Source organism: Sinocyclocheilus anshuiensis, unplaced genomic scaffold (genome assembly GCF_001515605.1).
Source record: "Sinocyclocheilus anshuiensis isolate Anshui unplaced genomic scaffold, SAMN03320099.WGS_v1.1 scaffold980, whole genome shotgun sequence".
NCBI classification, from domain to species: domain Eukaryota; kingdom Metazoa; phylum Chordata; class Actinopteri; order Cypriniformes; family Cyprinidae; genus Sinocyclocheilus; species Sinocyclocheilus anshuiensis.
In genome coordinates this window covers 187,609-207,729 of record NW_015552596.1, presented here as the reverse complement: position 1 = coordinate 207,729, position 20,121 = coordinate 187,609, and the positions used below count along the sequence as shown (strand labels likewise).

Here is a 20,121-nt window from a genome sequence, read left to right as displayed (position 1 = left end):
TGGTCCAGGGTCACATATATATATATATATATATATAAATATATTAAAATTGCTTTAAAATAATTGCATTTTTTTATTATTAATAACATAAATTCTAATAAAAATTATTATAACTAATTATTTTTTTAAAAAGCAATTCGTTATATGTATTATTATATAAAAAAAACAAAATGGACTTAAGTTTAAAAATTATTTTATATATTTAACATATTTAATTTGAATATATTTATGTATTAATTTATTATTAATAATATACATAATTATAACATTAATTAGATGAACAGATGCAAAATTGTGGTGCAACTGACTGAAATGCTTTTCCTTTGCTGGTGGCAAAACACTCCAGCAATGTTGTACTATCCACACTCAACCAATAGTGGGAAGTGTTGCTTCATGAATATTTCCTGACGCCTACAGTAAGAACAGAATGGCAACAGCAGGAAAGAGGTTCACGCCACGGCAGAGTAAAAAAAAAAAAAGTTGGATCATCTCACTGTGTTCGTAATGCTTTCATAAGACGTGCAATCTCAGATACAACCTGAAAAGAGACAACCCATCAACAGAAGAATGTTTAGACACAGCAGATGAAGCTGTGAAACTCATTTGCTCTGTGATGATTATAGTTTTTGCAAGGCAGCAGTGTATTGATATTTCTCAAAAGTTCTGGTTAGGAGGCTTATTTTAAACTACTAACCCTCAGTATTACACTCACAAAGAAACTTCAGATTATATTTTAAAAATCTCCCATTTAAACCTAAAACCTACCCAAAAACTTTGCTGCCATGCAAGAACTGTTATTTCCAGTCAGTTCTGTCAGGACCACTATCGTCAAGATGATTGACAATTAGCATACAGTTTGGATTGGCGGTATGGTTCTGTTCTGGGCAAGAACTCCCTGCACATCCATGCAGCCTAGCATGGATGAGAGCAGTGAGAGCAGCAATAACCCCCCCAGGGTAAACAGAACAGAACCAACATAAATGTATTGCAGATATTGTTAAAGTTCAATAATTTTATGTACACATTTTAGAATTAGTCTGATTCAAAGGAGAATCAGAAGGCTGAATCCCGACTGACAGAGGAGGAGTTGGGGATGGAGGAGGGTAATTAGCTATTGAGCAATGCGAAAACTGCTGATACTACTTCGGGACCTTATATTTGAATGCTTAGATAGGTGTCGTATTCCCATAGGTAGATGGAGATCAGCTGAGAGTCAGCTGATGCGAGCTTGACTAACGTGACCTGCCAGAACTGATGCTACGCTTGATTTCTGCAGTCCTAAATGAGCTGTGTTTTTCTAAAGCAGAATTTAGATTAATTTCAGAAAGGACTGATATTAAGACTCTTTGTGGTCTTCTATATCCATGAAAGTGAGAATAATTTAATAAAAATAGACTTTAAAAAGTGCCTTTATGCACTTTTCTAATATCATATATTAACTTACAAAATTATATTCTGATTACCAATCAAATATTAAGCATGTAAAAAACGTTACGGTATTGCAGTATCATGTCATTGGCGTACCTCTTTTACTATCGCAGTAATTTGCTGACATCACCTTCCCAAAAAATGTACCACAGCAACCAGAGTTTCTGCCAAAATGTTCTGTTAATACAGTTTTTAGTAGTGTTTGCTAATGCAAGCATCAATATTACTACTGCTCATACTTCAACAAGCATTTTTTTTTACTTAGCACTTGTCTTACATCATTTGTGCGACAGAAATGAATGATGCCTCAATTCATGTGCCATGTTAAAGAGAGCTGTGGTGCTAAGTAATAGGACAACTTATTTATTTGTTTTATTTATTTTTTACAATTTGTGTCTACCAGACAAAAAACTGGTCAAAAATCTCACGAACTAACACTGAATAAGGGACTTGAGTCATATCTAGAGGCAGAAAATCACAGATGGACTCTTTTGACTAGGGCCAATAAGCAACCATACAGCAATTAGAAATTTAATTTTTTACTCACAGATAAAACCTTGAATTGATTTGTATGGCTTTTATTTTTCACTACACCGAGAAAAAAAAATGGTGTAGGATTTAATTTGCAATCATTTTCACTCAGAAATCGCAAATAAACACTCTGAATTCACAAATAAACACTGAGAAACCACTAGTAAGACACTGCAGTAAATGAGAAAGTTTTGAGCAGAAAGACTTCTTGTTAAACATACTCTAATAATCCTTGTTTTAGTGCAACTTTGAAAATAATATATTTTCCTATATTTCTAATATTTTTGCAGTAACCACTGTTTCTGTAAAATGGGCAGTTATAAATAATCATGTCCAAAACAATTATTTTAGAAAAATTGATCATGGTTGCAATGGTTCATATGTATTATTTTCAGTTTTAAGTATTTTTCATGGCACTCAATCCCTTAGCATTTGAATTAAACTGGGACAGTAAACCTAAACAAAAGTCATCACGCTCATCCTTATTTAAATAGACAAAAAGGTCTACATTAGTTTATCAGTTTTCAGTTTACTTTTCATGCTGCTAAAATGCATTTAATTTAAACCGGGACACTAAACAAAAGTATTCATGTTCATTTTATCGCAGAGTAACAATATTGTATTCTTTTTTTGGCAGAGCTACAATTGTACATTTTCATTATTTCATTTCAGTTTTAAAGGGACAGTTCACCCAAAAATGAAAATTCTGTCAAATAAAATGGAAGTCAATGGCTACCGTCAACTATTTGGTTACCAAAATTCTTCCAAATATCTTCTTTTACGTTCAACAGAAGAAAGAAACTCATACAGCTTTGGAATAACTTGAGGGTGAGCAAATTATGACATAATTTTTCATTTTTTGGGTGAACTGTCCCTTTTTCCATGCCGCTCAAATCCCCGAACACTTGAATTAAACCGGGACACTAACAAGTCTTCTCATTCATCCTATTATTAAACAGGCAAAAAGGTCTCCACTAGTTTATTGCCAAGAAATTGGCCGTTAAATTTGATGAACTCAGACATAATGACTCAATTATTGGCTTGGGAAGAGATGAACATGTTTGCTTCCTGCGTGACTAACTGTTTGTCTAACACCTCCGAGACACTCGCCGGCTGCTCGAACCCACAGCACAAGCCGAGCTCAGCTGTTAGATAACCTACCTCAAGAGAGGGCAGAGCCGCCACACTGGGTCCAGTCCATGGATTAGAACCCACAACCTTCCACTCACCAGCAGCCCAATGAGAGAGCGGGACTGAGGGAGGGAGAGTCAGAGAGATGGTCGGGGAGAGCGGGAGGGAACGGGGGAGCGGAGGGGTACTGACTCTCTTTTGTGACTGTGAAGAGGACAGGCCGGTGGAGGGAGACAGGGATCGGGGACGGAACGGCGGGGTACTCACGGATTGTCGGAAGGGTTGTGGGGGGGCAGGGGGTGGGATCTCCATGCTTGGCTGCTTCCCGGTGGCGATGCTCTTCCGCCGGAGCCGAGCTTGGTCTGAAAGAGAGAGCCAGAGCAAAGTATCACAACCAACAGCAGATAATGTAATACATGTAATGCAGATAACGGCAGGCTGGAAAACAATGATGTTTGCACAGATTTTTGCCCTGATTTGCAGTTTGGACGAGTCAATGCTTGTTGCCGAAAGTCTGAGCCAGTCTGCAGATTTTAAGCAGTCAGATATTTTTCATAGTCTACGATGGGCACAGACTCACAGACTGATTTGTTTTTAAGCTTCAGTCAGAGGATATCAATCATGTTTACATAAATATTTGAGCTGATTGTAGAAATTTGATTAGATTTTAAAAGTCTTTTATTTTATAGTGTCATATAGTGTATAGTGTATTGTTAACTAAACTATTTAAAATAGTTTTTGTTAACTGAAATAAAATAAAATAATAAAAAATAATAAATATTAGACAAAAAAATGAGAAATGAGAAATGTTGCCTTGGTAACAAACTGAATAAAAAAATAATTTTAAATAAGTAATAAGTTACTAAAATGACTAATTACTACATTTTAAAATTACTAAAACTGAAATAAATAAATAAATTTAAGGTAAATAGAAATATAAAAAAGTAATACAAAAAATTACAAGAGCACATAAGAAAATTACTAAAACTTCAACTAAAATAAAAATGAAAATATAAAAGTAAAGGCCTATTCAAAATAGGATATAGCATCCTATGAAGCATCCTTCACAGCATATAAATAATACTAAATAACATTGTAAGCTTATTATTAAAGGAATAAATCACCCAATAATGAAAATTAATTTTATTTAATTTTAGTGAATTTGCATTTTAGTGAAGTATTTTACCCCACTTTTAATATGGCAATGGCAATTTTATTTATATAGCACTGTTTACTACAACCAGAGTTGACCAATGTGCTTTACAACAGAATAACTAAAAACAGCAAAAACACAATGAAAAATAAAAACAGTAACACCAAGAACAAGGAGAGAAAAAGGAAAGAAAAACATCATAACATCCAGCAAAAATATAGGACAAGGATAAAGAGTGCTTCAACCAGAATTAAAAGCCTTATCGAACAGATACGTTTTTAATTTAGACTTAAAAATAGCCACAGATGAAGCCATTCTAATAAAAATATCTAATAATATCTAACAGAAATAGTATTTTTGGCAAACATGTTCAAAAGTTGTTCATTCACATGACATACTGTAAAGACTTCACATCAGTGGATTAGAAAAAGTTATTTTATTCTACATAACGATGGCCATCATGCAAACATGACTATCCGAGCACTATTTGCTTTATACTTTCAGATGTGGATTAAATACATCATGGGCAATAAATACACCTGTTAATGGGGTTAATGCCCTCATATCACCAGCAAAACAAACTTAAATAATTGCCAAATTCGAGTTGCTAGAGTTATTTGTCAGTTACTAGCCATTTTGTAAACCAATACATCTTAGATCACAAATTAAGAACTATAGACTGTCACTTGCTGATGTAATCAATGATATCCGTCATTAATCACATTAATTTTAACAACTTTTTAGTGGAAAATTTATCATGGGAAGACATATTTTGTCACATGTTTGTTGCATTAAGCCACTAAAACAACAATATGAGCAAAAAATTCAATGTGGCTTTTCTTTACGTTTTTGTGCCAGGTTGCATTTCAGCGAGAGACGGAGTCTGGCTCATCTCGTATATGATGCTGCGAGTGACACTATGGCTTTGTCCCAAAACCAAGTGGACTGCCAATGTAGGCAGCTTTCCCAGCACAAAGGCTGTTCCAAAAGGTAAGATACCTTCTTTTGGCTGTTGTGATGAAGGCAATCCCATAATGCATTTCAACAAGCATCAATCCATCTAAAATGGCCAATTAAGCAAAAGAAATGTCAGCAACTATAAACATAATTCATTCTATACAAAACTCATTAATAATGTTTAAATATGGACTATTTATTGATTATTTATATGTGTGCTATGTACAGTATTTTTATTCCAAATCAGTCACTTACAGTAGGAGTTTCAATTTAAGTTGGTTAAGTTGGTCTGTTCAAAATAGCTAAATAATGTAATTTTATAAGTAGATATGAATATAAATAAAAACTTTTGAATAGTGTGTGTGTGTGTGTGTGTATATATATATATAGATAGATAGATAGACTTCTATGCTACATTAAGAACAGCAAAATTGTTAAATAATATTACCATTTAAAATAACTTTTTTCTACTGTACTATATTTTAAAATGTAATTTATTCCTGGAATGCAAAGGTGAATTTTCAGCATCATTACTCCAGTCTTCAGTGTGACACGATCCTCCAGAAATCATTTGAATATGCTAATATGCCTTCACTATTTTTGATAAACGTTGAAAACTATTGTGCTGCTGCATAGATATCTAAGGAATAGGAAAACAGAAATCTTTTGTAACATACATATCTTTACTTTCACCTCTGATCAATTTAATGTGTCCTCGAAATTCGAAATATTAATATCTTTAATAAATAAATAAATAAAGAAAAAACATACTGACCCCAAACTTCCCCCAATTTCATGACCAGCAAGCAATATTTATAGCCAGTAAATGTTCACAATTAAACTGCTTTTTGGCAGAAGTGGCAAAAAGTTAATTTTGGACCATAAAAATTACACAACCAGTAAAGAAAATGGCAAAACAATGAGAAATAAAACAGCTTAACTGCAGGCACAAGAGAAAGGCACTTGCAAACAAAGTGCTTATTGACTGGCGTCCTTGAGTGAGTACCAGATACAGAAGCGCAGTCATTGGCAGAGCTGTAGACATGACTATTGCTCAGGAACGTTAAGTCATTAAAATAAGACCAACAGAAACAAATGAATGGACGGTTTAATGAACATAGAGGTGCTGGGAGGGGAACAGCCTGAAAGAAGCAGTCCTCCACCATCAAACCATCCGTCTCTCCTGCTCGCTGCTGTGATAACCCTCCCATAAATCTGAGTGTAAATACCCACCCTCTCTCCAGCCAATGCAATCTGTCTCTCTCTCTCAATCTCTGAAGCTCACACACACACAAACACAGCCACACAGTTCTCTCGCCTTGCACCCACGCAACTCTTTTACATAAATCAAACAGTGTATTTATCCATCTCTCTGCCTCTCTCTTTTTTATCAGAGCATTTTCCTTCTCCTCACCTCTCACATTCATTCCCAGTCCATTCTCTGCACTTTCAATCTCATCCGTTTTTTCTGTCTCTTCACGATCCTAAACATCAGACCTCAAATCTCAAAATCTCTCCTCCTGATCTGATGTACTCTCTCCTGATGCACAGCCTTGACTGAGCTGATTTCACAGATCTTATTATGTAATACATCAGTTATAGTCAAATATATTTTACATATTGATTCATCTGAGGCCAGTGTTCTTGTCTCTTGACTACATTTGGCAATCTTGAACTGGTTCTTATTCAGAGTTGGTTCTATTTTTTTTTTTCAAATAGGACTGGTTCTGTAATACTGTATACTGTAAATGAATAATTTTATGACTTTTGGCTCCACTAATAGTTTTTTTTTTGTGTATGTGTGCCAGTAGGGACAGAAGACCATAAAAACATGCAACAAGCATCAGAGTTGTTGCCGTGACAAAAGACAAGAATCTTCTTTTTTATTACTCTGAATCAACAATCAGCTTTCACACGTGAGTAATTGTTCCTTGTTCGATTAAAACTTAATTTTGTATCATATATTCCACTCCACAGACACAGCATAGATTACACTCTGTCTTAGGTTTAAGAGACATAACAAAGTTAGTACATTTATACATTAAATATAAGGATACTTTCTGAACTCAACAAAACAGTAATAACAAATTACTGTTTAAAAAAAAATGTATACAATTGTTAAAAAAAATAAATAAATACAATGTAAGAAACATTTCTTATTGTCAATGTTGAAAACAGTTGCTGCCAAATATTTTTGTGGAAATTGTGCCACTTTTAAATTTTTGATGAACAGAAAGCTTAAAACAACAACATTCATTTGAAATAGAAATATTTTTGAACATTATAAAAGTCTTTACTGTCACTTTTGATCAACTTAATGTGTCCCTGCTGAATATAAATATACATTTATTTTTAAAAAACACCTACTTAATCAACTTTTAGAAGTACACTAGCACTAAAACCCACGAAATTGTTAATGGAGTCTTTAAAAAAATCACGCCCACGTTGTATGAAAGAGGCTTTTTGATGAATTTAAAAAAGAATGGTCATTTTCAGATGAAATAATCAGCGTGTTATAGAGACATGTGTTTCCATGACGACTGCGAGACTTTGAAGAATGTATAACTTTGTTCTGATTTGTTCTGATTGCTCTGTTGAATTCAGAATGAATGCAATATTGTTTTTCAAACACTGTCCATTCTTTCTTCCTTAAAATTACTACAATAACATAAGACAGAACTATCACGGAACCAAGAAATTGTTAAGTGCAATCAAGTTGTGAAACAGAATCACTATATTTCCTAGAATTTTCATCCCTACTCTTGATGTATCGCCAGTCAATTCCAGTCCTGGATGCCGATTGGTCAATACAACATTTGTATGAGTTTCTTTCTTCTGTTGTAATCAAACAGTTGACGGTAGCCATTGACTTTCACAGTAGTTCCATAGTATTTTTTCCATAGTATGGAAGCCAATTCAGCATTTTATTTTAAAGACTACCGTCAACTGTTTGGTTACCAACATTTTTCAAAATGCTATATTTTGCCATATTGTGAATACACTCACTTCTGAAGTCTTCTGAAGAATCCAGTATTCATTAACCATATATTCACAATATAGGAAAACATCTCTTACCTCATTGCTTAAATAACAAACTAAACTGAACATTATACTAAAAGTACTATATATATATATATATATATATATAGTGTGTGTGTGTGCGTGTGTGTGTGTGTGTGTACATATATATATATATATATATATACTGTGACTGTGCGCAATATGTCAGAGCAAGACAAATGATTCAGCAAATGATTTACTTAAATCAATCTCTAGTTTCCAATATGAATTGTCACATGGTACAGAAATAAACTATAATTCACTTGAATGCATCTGGGATGGATAGAGCATTAAAAACATGACTTAATGTTCACCCTTACGAACGCCCTTCAAGAACTGCAGGACTTAATGGACTGAACCTGATCGCAGGCCAGAGGTCACTATTCCTTTTAATTACGCCAAACTGAAAGCCAAAGTAAAGAGGACTTGATACGTCCATTCATTTCAATTTCTCCCTCTGTCTTCTTTGATCCAAATCCAGGCTCTTTATTTGGTTGCCATGGCAACATTTTCTAGTACCTTACATTTGACTAACATGATGAAACACTGAAGTGATGGAACACAGACTAACACGCATGTGAACACGTATGTCACAACACAGTCGGATGGACGAGAAATGGCAAGTTGCAATTCGATGGAGTTTGTTATCAAACACAATAAGCCTGTGTTCTGCATCTCCAGGATAAGAGGACATATTTTCTATCACACAATAATGGACTTTAATATTCCTCCCAACATAGGTGTGTACAAGTACGTGTCTGTGTGGGTGAGAGCACGCATGTGTGTGTGTGTGTGTGTGTGTGTGTGTGCACTTTTTATTCTCAATGTAAATCTGATGTCAAGCTGAAAGCCAGAGCAGAAGTGTGTGGGTGGAAACAGCTTCAAGCTTCAGTCCCTTTGAGAGAGACAGAACGGAAGAGAGAGAGACAGCGAGAGGAGGGGGAGAGCAAACATGATAAAAAGTGAAACTAATGAAAAAAATAATAATTACTGCTCAGCCTCTGATTGATATGTGTGGAGTTGGTGGCGGATCGATTTTTATGCCTAAATTGGATTTGTAATGGTGCACGGGGCTTGAACAAAACAAAGAAATTACAACTATTTTATTTGAAATGAAGCCTTATTGAGTATTAGTCTTAAAGATGTAATTTTTCAGATGTTTATGTACATTTCTTTTATCCCAGCTCAATACGCAGAGACAGTTATAATTAATGCAACACCAGCTGTGCTGTAAATGACTAGTTTTGTCTGAACTATTGAGTTATTGATATTAATCATTCATTTTTAAATTTGAGTCATTTTAATTTGTTACATTTTTAGTTACTTTAGTACATCAAGTTAAACTACATGAATATGAGAAATGTTTCGTTGGCAACTGGGTGAAATAAAATAAGTTTTTGTATATTTTATTTATTTTATTTTAAGTAATATAGCGAACAATTCCAGTTCTGGGTGCTGAATGGTCAATACAACATTTGCATTATGCAAAAATACAAATGCCAATGGTGTGAGTTTGGAGGCGGGGCTATCAGTTTGTTTGACAAATGGGAGTGTTCGGGAAACCTGTTTGACAGTCATTATTTGTCCAGTTCATTTCGTTCCTCTAGTGGCACAAAAATTACACACTTCATGTTCAATAATAATAAAAAAAAAGATTTCTAAGAACATCTTTTAGTGTTTTTAGATCTTTGGAAGCTGGAAAAGAAAAAAGTGATGCCTGTAAATACTGGAGACAAATTGCCAAAGGACTTCTGTGCATTTCTTTCTTCTTTTGTCATTTTCAAGGATTATTCTCCTGCAGCAGTGGGTGTTTTTATAGCTACCTAACACTCTTTTCAGAAAAAGCATCACGAAACAACCTTTAAAACAGTTCCACAGACTAAAATACAGTAGATATGCATGAATCAAATGACTAAAGATCTCCGCAGCATTACATATAGTCAAAATGTAGTATAGTAAAAAGATTTGTAGTATATTTCATGAGCACAAAAAGCCAATCAGGGTGATGACTGATTTATGAGGTCATTCGTTTGATAAACCTGACCATTTTTAATGCATTTTTCTCATTTTATCTTCTAAATAAAATCAGCTTGCCATTTAATCTAAAGGCCAAATAAATGATGTGACCCCATGTCTTCCCAGTTACAAAATCAAACAACCAACTGTAATGTGCAGCTCATTCCTACCTACAGCAGAATGCAACTGTAAGGGGCGGTACAATCCCTTATTCCTCCTTAATTATTCCCATCCAGGCTCCAGAAGTAATCTCAAGCCACCAAGAAAGACGAATTGTCCAAACTGTCCATCTCTGATCATAATCCAGTCACGATTTTCTTTTTTAAGTCACTTTCTTCTGTTTAACTTGTGAATGATTTCTTTCCCTTGGCAGGTCAAGAGTTCCTTTAAAGGTCACCAGAACGATGAATGCCCACACCATGTTTGGTTGTAATCATGTGTCTATATGCACTCTGCTCTCAAATATGGCATTGATGACTTTCTGACCACTTAATAAATGTATTCTTTTTTCTTTAAGTAATCCCATATGAATTCATGTACAACTCTGTACAACCATTTTGACCTAATATGCCATAATTCTAATCTTTAAATGTAAACCCTAGCTAGAAAAAGGCATTTATGCATTAACTCTGGTTATTGCAATCAAATGTAGGATAAATATAATAGTAGTTTACTTAGTTGAATACATATATTTCACTAATACTATATTTATGACTTCTACTTGAATATCTAAATGTATTTACCTACAAGAATAGTAAGAATTGTTAAAAATGAATATTTACACTCAAGAATTTGCACTTTATATGTATAAAAGGATAAATCTGGCGTGTTTAACTGTTAGAATTGTTGTGTCTCATTTCTCCACCTCGTCTCAGTCACTCTCTCCAGCCCTGACATCGGCTGTTCCTCAGCAGAGCGCCAGATGGAGAGCTCAGGGTCCCGGCGATGCTTGCCGGCGCCTTTACGCACGACCCCGAACCGACGAGCCGCTTCCCTTCTGCCTTTACTGCGGTTACCAACACCAGATCTACGGTGAAACTCTCTCATGTTTTACTTTAGCTATTTTAGGGCGTCGTTTAGCGTTGCAATCGAGCTATCTACATTTAAAACGCTCTACGAGAGAACTTTTCGGAGTATGCGCGCACATGACTAAGGTGTTTATTCTAAGCTAACATTTCCATAGACAGTAAAACACTGGCATCTAATGCAAACTTGCGTGTGTGTGTGTGCGCGTGTGACGGAGCCAGACTTCTCCGCAGCTGTGCCAGTGACACTGACGCATAAATCCTCCGAGACAGTTATAATTAATGCAACACCAGCTGTGCTGTAAATGACTAGTTTTGTCTGAACTATTGAGTTATTGATATTAATCATTCATTTTTAAATTTGAGTCATTTTAATTTGTTACATTTTTAGTTACTTTAGTACATCAAGTTAAACTACATGAATATGAGAAATGTTTCGTTGGCAACTGGGTGAAATAAAATAAGTTTTTGTATATTTTATTTATTTTATTTTAAGTAATATAGCGAACAATTCCAGTTCTGGGTGCTGAATGGTCAATACAACATTTGCATTATGCAAAAATACAAATGCCAATGGTGTGAGTTTGGAGGCGGGGCTATCAGTTTGTTTGACAAATGGGAGTGTTCGGGAAACCTGTTTGACAGTCATTATTTGTCCAGTTCATTTCGTTCCTCTAGTGGCACAAAAATTACACACTTCATGTTCAATAATAATAAAAAAAAAGATTTCTAAGAACATCTTTTAGTGTTTTTAGATCTTTGGAAGCTGGAAAAGAAAAAAGTGATGCCTGTAAATACTGGAGACAAATTGCCAAAGGACTTCTGTGCATTTCTTTCTTCTTTTGTCATTTTCAAGGATTATTCTCCTGCAGCAGTGGGTGTTTTTATAGCTACCTAACACTCTTTTCAGAAAAAGCATCACGAAACAACCTTTAAAACAGTTCCACAGACTAAAATACAGTAGATATGCATGAATCAAATGACTAAAGATCTCCGCAGCATTACATATAGTCAAAATGTAGTATAGTAAAAAGATTTGTAGTATATTTCATGAGCACAAAAAGCCAATCAGGGTGATGACTGATTTATGAGGTCATTCGTTTGATAAACCTGACCATTTTTAATGCATTTTTCTCATTTTATCTTCTAAATAAAATCAGCTTGCCATTTAATCTAAAGGCCAAATAAATGATGTGACCCCATGTCTTCCCAGTTACAAAATCAAACAACCAACTGTAATGTGCAGCTCATTCCTACCTACAGCAGAATGCAACTGTAAGGGGCGGTACAATCCCTTATTCCTCCTTAATTATTCCCATCCAGGCTCCAGAAGTAATCTCAAGCCACCAAGAAAGACGAATTGTCCAAACTGTCCATCTCTGATCATAATCCAGTCACGATTTTCTTTTTTAAGTCACTTTCTTCTGTTTAACTTGTGAATGATTTCTTTCCCTTGGCAGGTCAAGAGTTCCTTTAAAGGTCACCAGAACGATGAATGCCCACACCATGTTTGGTTGTAATCATGTGTCTATATGCACTCTGCTCTCAAATATGGCATTGATGACTTTCTGACCACTTAATAAATGTATTCTTTTTTCTTTAAGTAATCCCATATGAATTCATGTACAACTCTGTACAACCATTTTGACCTAATATGCCATAATTCTAATCTTTAAATGTAAACCCTAGCTAGAAAAAGGCATTTATGCATTAACTCTGGTTATTGCAATCAAATGTAGGATAAATATAATAGTAGTTTACTTAGTTGAATACATATATTTCACTAATACTATATTTATGACTTCTACTTGAATATCTAAATGTATTTACCTACAAGAATAGTAAGAATTGTTAAAAATGAATATTTACACTCAAGAATTTGCACTTTATATGTATAAAAGGATAAATCTGGCGTGTTTAACTGTTAGAATTGTTGTGTCTCATTTCTCCACCTCGTCTCAGTCACTCTCTCCAGCCCTGACATCGGCTGTTCCTCAGCAGAGCGCCAGATGGAGAGCTCAGGGTCCCGGCGATGCTTGCCGGCGCCTTTACGCACGACCCCGAACCGACGAGCCGCTTCCCTTCTGCCTTTACTGCGGTTACCAACACCAGATCTACGGTGAAACTCTCTCATGTTTTACTTTAGCTATTTTAGGGCGTCGTTTAGCGTTGCAATCGAGCTATCTACATTTAAAACTCTCTACGAGAGAACTTTTCGGAGTATGCGCGCACATGACTAAGGTGTTTATTCTAAGCTAACATTTCCATAGACAGTAAAACACTGGCATCTAATGCAAACTTGCGTGTGTGTGTGTGCGCGTGTGACGGAGCCAGACTTCTCCGCAGCTGTGCCAGTGACACTGACGCATAAATCCTCCGAGCGCACGGAGTTCAAACGTTAATTCTTGCACAAAACCGACGCGTTTAGCAATGCATCAAAGCTCCGCTTCAAACGGACGGATTTGCATGAGGACTTCTGAAAGCAATTCCAAAATGGAAATCCTTCGCACGAGGAAAAGCTGGAAGTCCTTCTTGCTGTATTCCGGTTTGCTCGTTTCCAGTCATGCACACAAGAATACCAGCAGCAAGGCGATGCATCCTTTCCTGCAATTGTCCTTTTCTTTACTGCGCTCTCACTCACTCGAGGAGACGAGAGGAGAGAAGAGGGGCTGAGCTGGACAGGGTGGTGGGGGAGAGATGGGATTTGATGGAGAGAACTTCATGTCAAAGCCTGGGGCAAACTCTTTCTCACTTTCTCTCTGTCTTTTTCACTCTCTCTCGCACACACAGCTCTGTTGTGTGTGAGCGTGTGTGTGTGTGTGTGTGTGTGTGTGTGTATGTGACGCTCGCAGGCAGCCGGTGAGTGGAGAGGCTTCTGTAGAGGCAGGTTATGTGGGAGGAATGTGTGTAATTACACAACTACACAAACTGAAGACAAATGACAATGCAGATTTAACTCGGAGAGTGCGCGTACAGTACAAAGAGGCACTGCGAGTCGCATGTTAGCTTTTGCTGCTATCTTTGCTTTTAATTCTATCGTATAAATTATACAAGCAAAGATTTTTACATTCGATTTGGACCACAAGGGTGTTGTGGGTGGTTGCCAGAGCATTACGCAGTTGCCAAGGTGTTCTGAGGTTTTCAGTGTGTTGCTATGCGGTTGCTAGGGTGTTCTGAGTCTCGGACTGGTTGCTAAGAGGTTCTGGTTAAAAAAGCACACCCTCAAGTTTCTATGATATTCTGGCAGGCTGACAGTCTGATCGCTTAGAAGAGTGATAGTACAGTGCTTCTTAAAGGGAAAGGTCACACAAAAATGAAAATTCCTTTCATCATTTATCCTCATGTCGTTTCTAACTTGTATGACCTGTATGATAATTTGACCTAAAACAATTGGGTGGACTATTCTTAATATATAAATATGCATTAATAATTCAAACACACAAACACACACACACACACACACACACACACACACACTGGAGAGCATCTATCCCCGATCCAGAGCACAGCCAGACCCAGAGCCCATCAGCGGTGGGTTTGGGCTTGAGGCCAGCCCACCATCACCCCGCTGTGCGGAGCTCAAGCCCAAACCCACCGCTGACGGAGAGCCGAGACCGCTGCGACCGACGAGTCATCGTCGCATGGAGCGACTGAGCTGAGGATCGCCGTGGAGCCGGAGCTCTTTATGACATCAGACCAGGTGCGAGAGCCGGCTACAACGCCCGCCACGAGGGAAAAAGCCGGAGGTTGAGCTTATTGTGTATCTGGAACTGCTGGACTTTGAAGGGGATTTAATAGACTGGGAGGCAGATATATATGTGGATATGCCCATTCTCCTCCCACCTACCTCGGACTTACCAGTCTGCCCTGAACTGTCTGCCAGCCCTGTCGTTCCCCTGTCTGACACGCTCCCAGTGCTGGGAGTTGCGATTTGGTGTGTGTGGGCAGCGCACACCAGCCCTGAGAGCCCAGAGGCTCAGAAATGCCCACCCAACCTCCCGCTCCTGCCTCCTCCACCGCTGTCGTCTGGCAGCCCCTCTGCTCACCCTCAGCCCACCATCTTGTTTGTTCGGTGCGAGCACTGCGGGTCTGCCAGTCTCCATCGTTGGCAAGGCTGGAGTATCCCTTGCCTCCGCCTCCAGCTTCTGAGTCCCAGACTCCGCCTCGGCCCGTCGACCCAGCGGCTCCACCATGGCTCCTAGCTCCCTCCCCTCCGCCGTGGCCTGGCAGTCCACTGGCTCCACTGGGCTCCCTCGTCCCTCCGGCTCCGTCTTGGTCTGTCGTCGACCATCCGTCGCCTCAGGACTCCACTCCTCCGGCCCTCTGGCTCTGTCAGGCTCCTCCTTCCCTTCGGCTCCTCCTTGGTCCTCTGTCGCTCCGGCTCCACCGTGGCCTTCCGAATCCCCACCTCCGCCTCGGTCGCCTGAACCATCTGCACCACCTTGGCCCTCCGGATCCTCCCTGTCGCCTTGGCTCATCGGCTCTCCGTCTCTGCCTCGGGCTCCTCCACCTGCTCCGCCGCCGTCGGTCGCCCCCCTGGAGTCGTCAGCCCTTCCTCCACCATGGCTCCTCCCTCCGTCGGCTCCACCGTGGGTTGACTTCATGGCTGTGGCCTGGGTCCCGCCTGGCTCCGCCTGCTCCAAGTTCCTCCTGTCTCCTCCCTGGCTCCTCCCTCCATCTGGTCCGCCCTGGCTCCTCCTGTCTCCTCCCTCCGTCGTCTCCACCCTGGACTCTGTTTGCTGTCCTCCTCCCGGGTGTCCGTCCTCCACCCAAACCTCCTCCTGAGTTCCCCTCCGTCCCTCCCTTTGTTGTTCCTGTGGCACGAGGATGTGCCTTCCGGGAAAGGGGCGAACTGTCATACCCCTGGACTGTTTGTGTGTGTTTTTCTCCCCATGTGCTCCGTGACCTAGTTTTCTCCCTTGTTTGATTGTGTTCATTCAGTTCAGGTGTGTCTCATCATCTTCCCTTGTTTAGTCTTGTTTTTAAAGTGTTGTCTGTTTTTTTGTTCCTTTTTCCGGTGTCATCGATGCTACGTGTGTGTGCCTGCCTGCCCTGTTTTACCCCCTGTTTGGATCATTAAAGACTTTTAATTGTTCGTGACTCTCCTTCGTCTCCGCGCTCCTTCGCTCCTACACAGTAGTCACCGCGACACACAGACACACACACACACACACACACACACACACACACACACACACACACACACACACACACATTATGTAATAAATATATTACATTCTGGTATTGGTATATTAAAAATATAAACAATAACAGTGTCTCTGTACTGTACATGCACTAATATATATATATATAATTAATTAATATATATAAATACATTAATATATATAATTTACATTATGACTATTTATAATATAATGTACTTGTTTTAATAACGTTTTTAAATATATAAGTGCATATACATATCATTTAAATTTTATAGTTGCATATTATAGTTTTTATTTTATAACTTTAACATTAAAGTTTAAAATATATGCATATACATACATATGCATATACTGTAAGCACTGAAATATTACATTATATTATGAAATTACTTCAATTTGTTTTTTAACAATTTAAATTGTTTTTTAAACTGTTTTTTTTTGTTATTATTTTAACATTTTAAAAGCAACGTTCAATGTTGAAAAAAGTTTTACATTTTTTGGGAATTTTTTTAGGATTCTTTGAAGAATAAAAAGCTCAAAAGAACAGCATTTTTTTTTTTTTTTTTTTTTAAAGGAAATTTTCTGTAAAATGTTTTACTGTCACATTTGATTACTGCATTCTTCCTGAATAAGAGCATGAATTTGTTTAAAAAAATTAAATAAAATAACTGACCCCAAACCATTGAACAGAAGTATAAATATATACACAGATATATATTTCTGTTTCTAAATATACATATTAATATATTTTAAATGTGTGTCTACTTAAACTTTATTTAATCAACTTTTAGAAGTAGCACTAAAACCTATAAAACTGTATTGCTTGACAGGGTCTGTAACACATTACACCCACACTGCATGAAAGAGGCTTTTTGACGAATTTAATCAAGAACGGTCATTTTCAGACAAACTGCTCTGTGTAAATGATCAGTGTGTTATAAAGACATGTTTCCATGACGACTGCTTCCGGCCTGCAAGCCCAAAACAGCGAGCACTAAAGTTAAAGCATTGAGGCGAAGCCGAGCCGGACACATCTCCAGTGGAGAGGAGTCTTAATGCTCACAAAGACAGCTGGCGCACACCTCATACCTCCTGATGATTGGATATCCACCTCAAGAAGGCCGCGATTGATCCAGACCGCAAGAGAATGGATGTGGCTAATGTATATCCCTCATTCAAGACCATATGTGCATTTAATTAAAAGATCATTATACGTGATCAAAGCCAATTTAAAACCCGCCTAGTGCCGAGTTTTATTAAAACTTAAAGCAAGATTGAAGATCCAAATATGCACTCTTCTTTCTCTCCCTCTTCTAAATTCCTCCCCTCTCTTTCATTTTTCCTTTCTATCTAGCAATCTGTCTGCTCTATAATTATTTCCATGGTTACCATCAGCGATTTTAGGCTAAGCTCAATGTACAAATGTCTCTTTTCTCTTTCACATTTTCTTTCAGCTTTTCAATTTGCCTGACTGTGTTCGTTAGCATACAATTACTCCCTTCTGAGACGTTTCCTCTTTAAAAGAAACAGCCCATGGCGAAGAAAGATCAGAGAGGAGATCTCTTCAGTTGCTCCGTTGTTTCTCAGAGACAGCAATGAGATTAAACTGAGAACAAATGGAGACTTTAACTGAGTCTGTCGACTTTGATATCTTGGCAAATTTGAGCAGAGTTTGAGACACTAATTATGGGGTCTTCTTCTCAGGAGACAAATATAAGAAGCTAGAGACAGAAATGATAGTATAGAAAACAGCTGGAGGCATGTGTGTGTACACTCATATTATACATACATACATACATATACAGGAATATAAGAAGTTCAGGGAGATAGAGACTGAAGAGAGAACAAATTGAGACTCGTTGTGAAATATGCATATACAATAAAATATACAATATTTATTATCAGATTCTCCCTAGATCTGTCACGCTGCTGCTGCTACTGTGACGGAGTGAGGAGACGAAGGAGAATTCAAACAATAGTCTTTATTAATCCAAACCAAAGGAAAGCACACGTAAGCAGAGAGGATAGACAAACAATACCGGACCCTAGACATGGAAACACACAGGGCTTAAATTATGGGACTAATCACGGGAATAACGAGACACACCTGGAACTAATGAGGCAACACCTGAAATCAAGCAACACAATGAGACATGGGAGAAACTAGGACATGGAGCACGTGGGGGAGGAAAACACAAGACACAGGACTGACAAGATCATATCATCTTAACTATAGTCATATTGTGAAATATTCTTGTAAAAGAGATTTTTGATTATAATTATTATTAGAATATTATATTTATTATTTGATAAAAATAAAATAGAAATATTTAAATATAAATCAATTAAAAAATATATATTTGTAAAATATTTCTAATAAATTATACATTTATTAATACATTTAATAAATAATACATTTAAATTGAAAATATAATATTAGCTTTACATAATCACACTCTCTCTAAATGTTTCTGTTTTTGGTAACACTTTTACAATAAGGTCGAATTTGTTAACATTAGTTCATGCATTGACTAACATGAACTAATAATGAACAATATATATTTTAAAGCATTTATTAACCTTTGTTAATGTTAGTTAATAAAAATGTCCATGTTCAAGTTCGTTCACAGTGCATTAACTAATGCTATCAGATACAACTTTTGATTTTAATAATGTATTAGTAAATTTTGAACCTAACATTAAGATTAATAAATGCTATTGTTCGTAGTAACGAATATAATGTGGTAACACTTCAGTTTAGGGACCAATTACCTAGTTTACTAACTAGTTGCTTATTAGCATGCATATTACTAGTATTTTGGCTGTTTGTTAGTACTTATAAAGCACATATTAATGCCTTATTCTGCATAACCATATTGCAGAATAAGGCATTACCCTATTTTTATTTCTTAGATATGTAGACGAAATAAAACACATTTTAAATAATTATCTCAGACCAAGCAAATTCATAACTGAGGACTCAATTAAGTCTCCTGCTTTGAAAGAGCAACCTCTGAGAAATATGCAGTATTTTTTCTTTTGCATCAGGCCTGATGCATGTAATGCAATCACGTGATATTAATAAATGTCAGTGTTTTTCCAGGTTGAATGTGAGATGATTTCTTGTATTGGTGGAATCCTGGTAACCAGCAGTGAAGCGAGTGTAAGAGAGAACTCATCATCACTAGAGTTCATGAACAACGGTTCCACCCACCTCCCCCAGTTTACCACCTACTGGGATCAACACCAAACAGCAGCCGGGCAAGACTAACAAACACCGACACACACCAGACAAGCACTTACAGCACTATGTGTGACTCACACGCTGAGAATGAACAATTACACAGAGAGGTTAACATTTTATTGTTCACATTATAAGGAGGCTTAATGGAGTTCTCAGCTATATTAAGTACTGACTTTGCCTCAGATGTTTCTCATTAAAGCGATAATCCACCAAAAAAAAAAAATCTGAAGATTCTGTCATCATTCTGTTGCTGTTTGGACCTCATCATTCTGTCCAAGCAACATTGGAGCTCAATAACTTCAATATAAAATCAATAACTTATATATATATATATATATATATATAGCTGGGTATCGTTCAAAATTTTTCGATATCGATACCGATACCTTGACTTCGATACCGGTTCCTGAA

General features: G+C 37.2%; 1 protein-coding gene across 1 annotated transcript in view; it reads right to left on the bottom strand.

Moving 5' to 3' along the window:
- LOC107665647 (ras/Rap GTPase-activating protein SynGAP-like) overlaps nucleotides 1–20,121 on the bottom strand; it is a 116,718-nt gene that overhangs the window by 41,575 nt on the left and 55,022 nt on the right. Inside the window, exon 4 of the mRNA XM_016456614.1 lies at nucleotides 3,121–3,452. Within this exon, the coding sequence (XP_016312100.1) occupies nucleotides 3,121–3,452 (332 nt within the window). The remainder of the gene's footprint in view (nucleotides 1–3,120; nucleotides 3,453–20,121) is intronic.